The sequence below is a fragment of the Columba livia genome, chromosome 1 (genome assembly GCF_036013475.1).
Source record: "Columba livia isolate bColLiv1 breed racing homer chromosome 1, bColLiv1.pat.W.v2, whole genome shotgun sequence".
In the NCBI taxonomy this organism is placed as follows: Eukaryota; Metazoa; Chordata; class Aves; order Columbiformes; family Columbidae; genus Columba; species Columba livia.
In genome coordinates, this window is record NC_088602.1 from 3,387,098 (window position 1) to 3,396,030 (window position 8,933).

Sequence of the window (8,933 nt, forward strand, 5' to 3'; positions counted from 1 at the left end):
CACCACCCTCAGGGGCAACAATTTCTTCTTTGCATCTAGTCTGAATGTCTGCTGCTTTAGCTTAAAACTGTCACCGCTTGTCCTATTGCTACAAGCCCTACTCTTCATTCTTTCCTCTCCTTTCATTGTGGTGAGCACCAAGGCAGCAGCTGAATGTCTCCTGGGAGTGTTTTTATGGATGTTTGGAATCTTAACACAGGTGAACTGTCTCCCAGAAGCAGTTTGCACAGCTCAGTGGATACCCTGACTTCAGCTCTTCATTAGCAAGGAGGGCAGTGTGATCTTGGGGTGCACCCAAGCATTGAGACTGTTCTCACCCCCACCTTCTTGTCACCCCATGCACACATGGCCAGAGATTTACTGGTTTCCAACACACCCGAGCATCTCGCCTCCCTGCTTATAAATCACGTGAAGATGAAAGGCTATTTGGAAGCCGAAGATGAATGCAGGAAACATTGATGCAAGCTGAGATTACTCAAAAATGAGCAAATGGTGGCAGGTGCCCTGGGCACTTAGTAATTCAAACATCTGTCCCTCTTTGTGCCGCGGCACCTCTGCACCCGGGCAGCGGTGGGACTCTTGTTTGTCCATTCCCCTCATTAGGAGCAGGCGCTTGAATGGGCACATGTGTACAGTCAACAGTGCCTTAGGACAGACGGGAAATTAGCCATGATGTAAGAAAGTAAAATACACCCTCATGATTAACCTGCGGTTCTGGCTGCTTCTAGGAAAAATATGCACCATTAGCTGCTCCCTGAGTGTGGACAGGAGTGGGGTTCTCAGAAGGCTGATGCGCCATGGGTCTTGGGTTCTTTTAGTGCACAAGTGCCTTTGAGCTGCCTGGAAATTCACGATGGCTCTGTGGTGGGTAACCTTGAGAAGATTCATGCTTTCATGGTGATGTGAACATCCTTGGTACCCACAGAAAAGTGCAGAGGCATCAGTGTTCAGTATTGACTGCTTTACTAGGGTTATTGCTGAGATCATTTGGTTTGTTCAGCCTGGAGAAGACTGAGGGTAGACCTCATCGTGGCCTACAGCTTCCTCACAAGGGGAGGAGGAGGGATAGAAGCTGATCTCTTCTCTTTAGTGACCAATGAGAGAACCCAAGGGAATGGCAGGAAGATGTGCCAGGGGAGGTTTAGGTTGGACATGAGGAGAAGGTTCTTCACCCAGAGGTGCTGGACACTGAACAGGCTCCCCAGGGAGGTGTCACGGCCCCAAGCCTGACAGTGTTCAAGAAGAGACTGGACAACGTCCTCAGACACATGGTGTGAACTGTGGGGCTGTCCTGTGCAGGGACAGGAGTTGGACTCGATGATCCTTGTGGGTTCCTTCCAACTCAGGACATTCTAAGATTCTATCATTATTCATGTGGTCGCTGATGTTGGCATGGCAGGGTCTTCCTGGTGACAGAGCTGGAGGGTGAGTTTATCACACCAGCCACTCTCCTCTGGGTGGTCCATAGCCAGTGTAACCCACAGAGTCCAAATCCTGGCTGTCCCTTATGTCCTTTTAATCGACCTCTCTCCTGTTGTGACCCAGTCTTCCATGTTAATGGCTGGATTTGATGATCTGAAAGGTTTTTTCCAACCAAAATTATTATCTGTTTCTATAGCATCTTCCAGCCTCCAAACCCACTTTCAGGTTGGCCAAGTATTTCAGCTGGTTGTTTAGCCAGTGCTCAAGGACTGGCCACATGCTGCACTGTATCTGCAACCCATGCTGTTCATCTCTAAAGGCTGGACATAGACGTTTCCCATTCCCTCCTCTCAGTAAAATTACAGCAACCTTGGGCAGATATCCATTGCTCTTTGATGGACACACAGATTACCTGGGCACTTAGGCACAGGCTCGATTCTTGCAGGCTTTCCTTGAGGCAAAGAAAACCATCAGCTTGTTCTCTGTTAGATGCCTGGGCTCTGGATCTCACCCCACCATGTACAAAAGCATCCTCAAATCTCCTGACATGAGCTTCAGAAGTGGATAACCCTTGGTCCACACTGTGCTGTTGAGCAGGGATGTGTCCCTGCACAAGACAGTAGCTTTTATGTGATGGTTACCAGAGCAATTCTTTGCTACCTTTGCTGTTCTGGGACAGAAATAATCACCCTTTTTTCACTTTTTGTTGTTGTTGTTGTTGCTTTTTTGTTTGTTTGTTTGTTTGTTTGTTTGTTTGTTTGTTTGTTTGTTTGTTTTTCCCCGTATTAGAAACTGTATTGGAGGATGTTTTAAACAAAGTAGGTTCCTAAAAGCATTTAGGCCAGCTCAAGGCAACACAAGGAATTCTGTCATTGGAAAACAACACATTGGGCCAGTGGGTGGGAGGAGATGGAAATACAGACAATGAAATACATCTCAGTGAAAAATGATTGAGTTGTTCCAGTTGACTTTTTCCAACAGAATGCATGGTGGGTGCTAGGGACCCCCCTACAGAAATCCCTGATCTGGTCTCCATAGCAAATGCTCCATCCTCCCACAGTGACAGCACTAACTCATGGCCCCTTTTTTGGCTCCATCCCTGTGCCCAGCTGGTGAAGACGGCAGAACTGGACCCTCGGCAGAACTACCTGGTGGGATTTCACCCCCATGGGGTCCTGGCAGTTGGAGCCTTCATCAATTTCTGCACAGAGGCATCGGGCTTTTCCACGCTCTTCCCGGGCATCACCCCACACCTGATGATGCTCTGCTTGTGGTTTCGTGTCCCGTTCTTCAGGGACTACTTGATGAGTGGAGGTAAGAAGAGCGACAGCGTGGGCCAGTGTCTCTGGCAAGTGATGAGATGGGTGGGTGATTTTTTGGGGAGCAGAGACTGAAGACACCAGGGGAAGATGAGTCAAGGATCTGTTTGTCCCCATCTGTGGCTGATTGGATCACACACATGGACACAGTTACTGGAGGTGGCACCCAAAAACTCTTTGAAGTTTAAAATTACCCTTCTAGCTGTTTGTTGTTCAACTTCATAGAGCTCAGGGCATCGTTGCACCAGGTGCTGTGTAACAGCAAAATGCAGAGCAAGTCATGAGCTGAAATGCTGAGACCACCATGGCAAACTGATCCTGTATTTCTTTCCATGAAAACAATATTCAGGCTTGAAAATGTGGTTGCCACTGAAAGAAGTAGTAAACTTATTTTTTCAAAGGTGCTGCTTGCAGGGAAACAGCATCTGGGGATAGAGGATGCAAATAGCAGCTCACATTGCTTCAAAACCACATGGCAAGAGTAGAAGAAATTAAATAGAATAGGTAAAAATTAAATGAAAAGAGGAGAAAGGGAGTCCTGAGACATTTTTGGAGACCATTAGGAGATGACTTCCATCACCCACCGGTGGGCTTGGGGAATGGCCGCTTCTCCATCCAAATAGGCTCATGTCATGGGCAGGATTCAACAGACTAAAGAGAGGCGTTCAGCTCCATCTGAGATACACCAGGGCATTCATCACCCTGTTTTCCACATAAGCTCTGGCTCCTGCTGCTGCAAAAATATTTACACGGAGAGTGAGGAATCATAACAGTGAGATATGAGAGAATTATGGCCCAGCTGAAAGAAGCTTTAATCGCTGTAATGTGCGAGTTCGGTGCATAGCTCATTTTCAGGTCGATTGAATCCATGTGACAAAGAGGTTTTAATTTACAAATTATTTCAGCACCAGAAACAGGATTTTTTATTTTTTAAATCAGAACAAAATTCCTTTGTCATTTCTGAATTAAAGATTTCTAAATTTTGAAAGTAAATAACAAGGGGCCAAGCTCTGCATTAAATTCCACTTTAAATAAGCAGCATCCAGTGAAATTTGTGTGTGTTTTGACCTTAAGCAAATGTTTCACTGCCTTCAAAATTATTCAGGGTTGGACATGGTTTCATCTGACAACAAACCAAAACAGATTTCCCTGAGGCTTAAGTGCCGCTAGTTCTCAGTCTACTTTTTTTCCTAACATTTTTTTCTGTTTCTCACTTCTGGGTCAGACAGCAAAGGGATAATTGTATATTCACACAACAGATATGTTCATGAATCCAGCACTTTTCAGGGGACCTGGCCTGAGATTGCCAAAGTGTAGGAAAACTCTGAAAATAAAGTGTCTAGCACCCCTCAGGAGCTGGATAACGGAGGGAAAAAAAGGTACAGAGCAAACCACACTCGTGTGGATTTTACAGATGCTCATTTTTAATTCCTCTCTGCACCCCAGGCCTGGTCAACTCTGACAAGGAGAGCGCATCCTATGTGCTGAAGAAACCAGAGGGTGGGAACCTGCTGGCCATCATCGTTGGTGGGGCTCAGGAGGCCCTGGATGCCCGGCCAGGATCCTGCACCTTGCTGCTGAAGAACAGGAAGGGATTTGTCCGCCTGGCCATCGAGCACGGGTGACGCAGGGGACGGGGTCAAGAGGCATCTGGGGCTGGTTAATGGGGTGTTCCTGCTGATTTTGGAGAAGGAAGGGAAGGTGTTTTGCGGTGGGCTTTGCTAATCCAGAGTGTCCAGAGGAAGGCCATGAAGTTGGTGAAGGGTTTGGAGAGGAAGCCGCATGAGGAGGGCACAAAGTCACTTGGTCTGTTCAGCCTGGAGAAGGGGAGACTGAGAGGAGACAGGTGTCCATCTCTTCTCTCTGGTGACCAATGACAGAACCCAAGGGAATGGCAGGAAGATGTGCCAGGGGAGGTTTAGGTTGGACATGAGGAAAAGCTTCTTCTCCCAGAGGTGCTGGACACTGAACAGGCTCCCCAGGGAGGTGTCACGGCCCCAAGCCTGACAGTGTTCAAGAAGAGACTGGACAACGTCCTCAGACACACGGTGTGAACTGTTGGGTTGTCCTGTGCAGGGACAGGAGTTGGACTCGATGATCCTTGTGGGTTCCTTCCAACTCAGGACATTCTACAATTCTATGATGCTATGATTCTATGGTTCTAATCTTCGTGCCCCTAACTGGGTTCAACTCCTCACAGCACCCCGCTGGTCCCCTGCTTTTCCTTTGGTGAGAATGACCTTTACGATCAGGTGAACAACCCCAAGGGTTCCTGCTTGCGTTGGATCCAGCACCGGCTTCAGCAGATCATGGGCATCTCCCTTCCCCTCTTCCATGCACGGGGCATCTTCCAGTACAGCTTTGGGTGGATACCATACCGGCGGCCCATCTACACTGTGGGTAAGTCCTTCCTTGGCACACTGGTTTGGAACTCTGGCTTAGTCTAAAAACAGAGCCCTGGTCATCTGGGCTGTGCTGGACAAGCCCTGGAGCAAACATGGCCACCCCATCATTCTTTGGCCTAGAGAAGAGGATGCTCCAGGAAGACCTTACTGTGGCCTTTCCATACTGAAAAAAAGGCCAATAAGAAAGATGGGGACAGACTTTTGAGGAGGGCCTGTTGTGATAGGACAAGGGGTGATGGTTTTAAACTAAAGGAGGGAGATTCAGGCCAGACATGAAGAAGAAATTGCTGCCCCTGAGGGTGGTGAGAGCCTGTCCCAGGTTGGCCAGAGAGGTGGTGGATGAACCATCCCTGGAGACATCCCAGGCCAGGCTGGACGGGGCTCTGAGCAACCTGAGCTGGTGAAGACGTCCCTGCTCATGGCAGGGGTGGCACTGGATGAGCTTGGAAGGTCCCTTCAACCCAAACTATTCTGTGATTCTATGATTCTGTGTTCACCCCTGTGGGATGCAGACAACTTCAATGCCAGCATGAAACACTGCAATAGTACTGGCTTAAACTTCTTCCAAGACAATTTTACAGACACAAGTAGGACAACACCTAAGCAGCTTGCAGGTTTGCTCGGTGTCCCATGCAGACACAACCACAAATCCCAACCTATTTGTGTGTGAACGAGGCAAATCATTTTGATCAGAAACCATGCCCACAGGACAATAGGTTTCAAAAAAGTCTGATTTTGAAGAAGTTTTCCTTGGTTTCAACAACTCCATGTTCGGCCCACCAGCGTGGCTGGTGCTCTGCGAATTGGTCTAATTAAAGAGGCTGTTTGGCAAGGTCTGAGCTCACCCCTCTGATTAAGTTTGACAGCCAGCAATTACTTCTAATTGTTTTACAACCTGTTTGGATTGTCTCAATGGTTTTATGAGCTGTGCAGTATCACAAGAGCTCTTCGTTAGTCTGATGAGGAACAGCATTACATGGTGATGAAACTCTCTGTCACTTGACAAACACAATCTGAGTAAGAGATCAGAGCAAGAGAAGTATTATATATAATAACATTATATATTATAATTATATATATGATAATATTCTATGCTATATATTATATTGTAATTATAACATGTAGTGTCATATATAATTATATGTCATATAATATATACTATATGAAATAATAATATATAATGTCTATATTATATATATCATGTGATATATAATACCTCATGAACTTTCCTGTCCGTTGCAGGCACCTGATCCTGCTGCTCGTGGCTCTGGGAGATGGGAAGGGGCTTCCTCTAGTACTAGGAATGGAATTAATCAGATTTGCCCTTGAAAAACAGGATGATTTTCTAAAGATAAGTGGGTTACCTGGTTCCTAATAAAAATCAGAGGTTTCACTGAGGTTTTGGCCTGAGCAAAGTGGAAGCACCTCAGTTGTTAGTGTATTTAGGTAGTCTTGGGCTTCCCTGTGCCTCAGTTTTGCAATGGAGATTCCTAGGGCCATGTGAGAACAGTTTGGAAAGTCCATCCCAAGTATTAGGATGATGTTGTCTTTATCCACAGCAGATCTGAGATGTTTGTAGGGACTGCACTGAGATTCACTACAGCTACACAGTGGGTCTTTGACATTACCCAGCTTTGCAGATGGGGAAACTGAGGCAAGGAAAGAAGCAACCTAGGACGTCTCCCTACCTCCACCTCCCAACCTTCTTGGCTGTGCTACCTCCCAAACCCCAGAACATGACTGGTCATATCAATCCATCCACCACATCCTTGGGGAGGTGGACCCCAGCTCCATGCTGAGAAATGCAAAGTGTCCAAAGGGACCTGACACTGGCTCATCCTAACACCTGTGCTTTTATTTTTTCCAGTTGGGAAGCCAATTCCAGTGCAGAAGAAGTACAGACCCTCTGAGGAAGAGGTTGACGAAGTCCATCAGAAATACCTAAATGAATTGTGCAAGCTCTTTGAGGAGCACAAAGCGAAATATAACATCCCAGAGGACAGACACCTGGAATTTATATAGAGCTTCTCAAGCAAGGTGAAACCATGGAGATCAAGCTTCAAGTTTTCTCCCGTATCTCTGGAACTATTATACTTCACAACCTCCACTTAGTCACAGTTAACATGTGGTTTGAACAGTGTAGGGAGATGGACTTGATTTTCCCAGTATTTGCATGGATTTAGGGACAGAGTTTTCAGTTTTGGTCCCTGTAGGACACATAAAAAACATAAGAAGAAGAGAAAAATCCCATCTGACCAACTCAGTGGTATTGAAACTCCACAGCAGAAAACTCACACTTCCAGTTTGGCTTGAAGGTCAGCTTTTCAAGATATTTCCAGGCAGAGATGAATTATCAAAAGTTCCCTTTGCATTATTTCCATTCAGAAATGGGATGATGAGCCATAATTTCTGTTTAATCCATTTTTTTTTTTTTTAAATATAACTTGTCTAGATCAACACATGATCATTGTTTGCCTCGTGCTCTTCAAGTCTTTGCTTGTTCTGGGCTCTTTCTCGCCAACTGAAACACAGTTTATGAGAAAGCTCATACTCCCAGCATGGTGCTGGGCACCCTCAGCAGCAACACAATGCCATATCACAGAATCCCAGAATGTCCGGGATTGGAAGGGACCTGGAAAGCTCATCCAGTGCAATCCCCCCATGGAGCAGGAACACCCAGATGAGGTTACACAGGAAGGTGTCCAGGCGGGTTGGAATGTCTGCACAGAAGGAGACTCTACAACCTCCCTGGGCAGCCTGGGCCAGGCTCTGCCACCCTCACCATGAACAAGTTTCTTCTCAAATTTAAGTGGAACCTTTTGTGTTCCAGTTTGTACCCATTGTTCCAGTTTGTATCCCACTGGAGCAAAAGAAATAAAACATTTATAAAGGGCAAGGGCTCACCTGGAGGTTTCACCTTACCAGAGCTCCAAGAGTCCTGCTTAGAATTCTACTGATTTAACCCCAGACATCCCTTCATTGACACACCTTGGACTAGTCACCAGCACTGTCACTGTGCATTTCATTTTACAAATGAGGCAATTTTCGAAAGAGAATGCATGGCCAGGAGGTGGGAGGAGAGAAAAATCATTTGGGACAGGAAATATGTCTCATAAAGCCACATTTGGCAGATGATCAAGTCTTTAAAAAGCTGCTTCTTGATATCCAGAACATTATCAAACTCTGCACTTAATGGGATTTCGCAATGTGGAAGTTTTAGGTGGCAGGAAGCCACCTGCTCCAATGAGCTTTACATTGCCCCTATAGAGCCTTTATAGCATCACCTTCTCTCTTCAACTTAATTTCTCCTTCTTTTCTCCATGTCCCACTCCCCACCTGCAAGGAGCCACCAAAAATCCTACACAGCTCCTGCACTTCATGCAACCAGGATTTTTGTTACTGCAGCTGCAAGAATTGCATTTAACAAGGAAAACACACAGAACTCTTTCTAAACTGACAAGATCAGGTCCATCCTTGTGTTTTGTTTTCTTTTCCCTTTTCTCCTACCCTGATAAAATTAACCCACTGTATTCTTAATGAATGACCAGCTGCAAATCCCTCTTATTCCCAGAAAACACGCAGCAATAGGGAAGAATTTGATCGAGCTCACATCGACATTTCTAAGCACTCCTGTAATACCACACTTAATCCGGTCAAATAAAGCAGGTCACCTGCTATGATTTCTTGCTTGCTTTCTATTAATAGACTTTTCATTTTGTCCTTAATTAAAGACACAGGTGCCTGAGCAGGAGGAAGATATATGCACTGAGAAAACAGAAATAATTCT

The 8,933-nt window shown here is 45.9% G+C and overlaps 1 protein-coding gene across 2 annotated transcripts in view; it reads left to right on the forward strand.

Annotated features, from left to right (window-relative positions):
• The window catches only part of MOGAT2 (monoacylglycerol O-acyltransferase 2), a 36,006-nt gene extending 27,180 nt beyond the window's left edge, over positions 1 to 8,826 (forward strand). For both annotated transcript variants that reach the window (XM_065071086.1, XM_005500625.3), the window contains exons 4-7: positions 2,532 to 2,736; positions 4,188 to 4,362; positions 4,942 to 5,141; positions 7,014 to 8,826. In XM_065071086.1, coding sequence (XP_064927158.1) covers positions 2,532 to 2,736; positions 4,188 to 4,362; positions 4,942 to 5,141; positions 7,014 to 7,168 — 735 coding nt within the window. In that variant the 3' untranslated portion in view covers positions 7,169 to 8,826. The remainder of the gene's footprint in view (positions 1 to 2,531; positions 2,737 to 4,187; positions 4,363 to 4,941; positions 5,142 to 7,013) is intronic.
• The last annotated feature ends 107 nt before the right edge of the window (positions 8,827 to 8,933 follow it).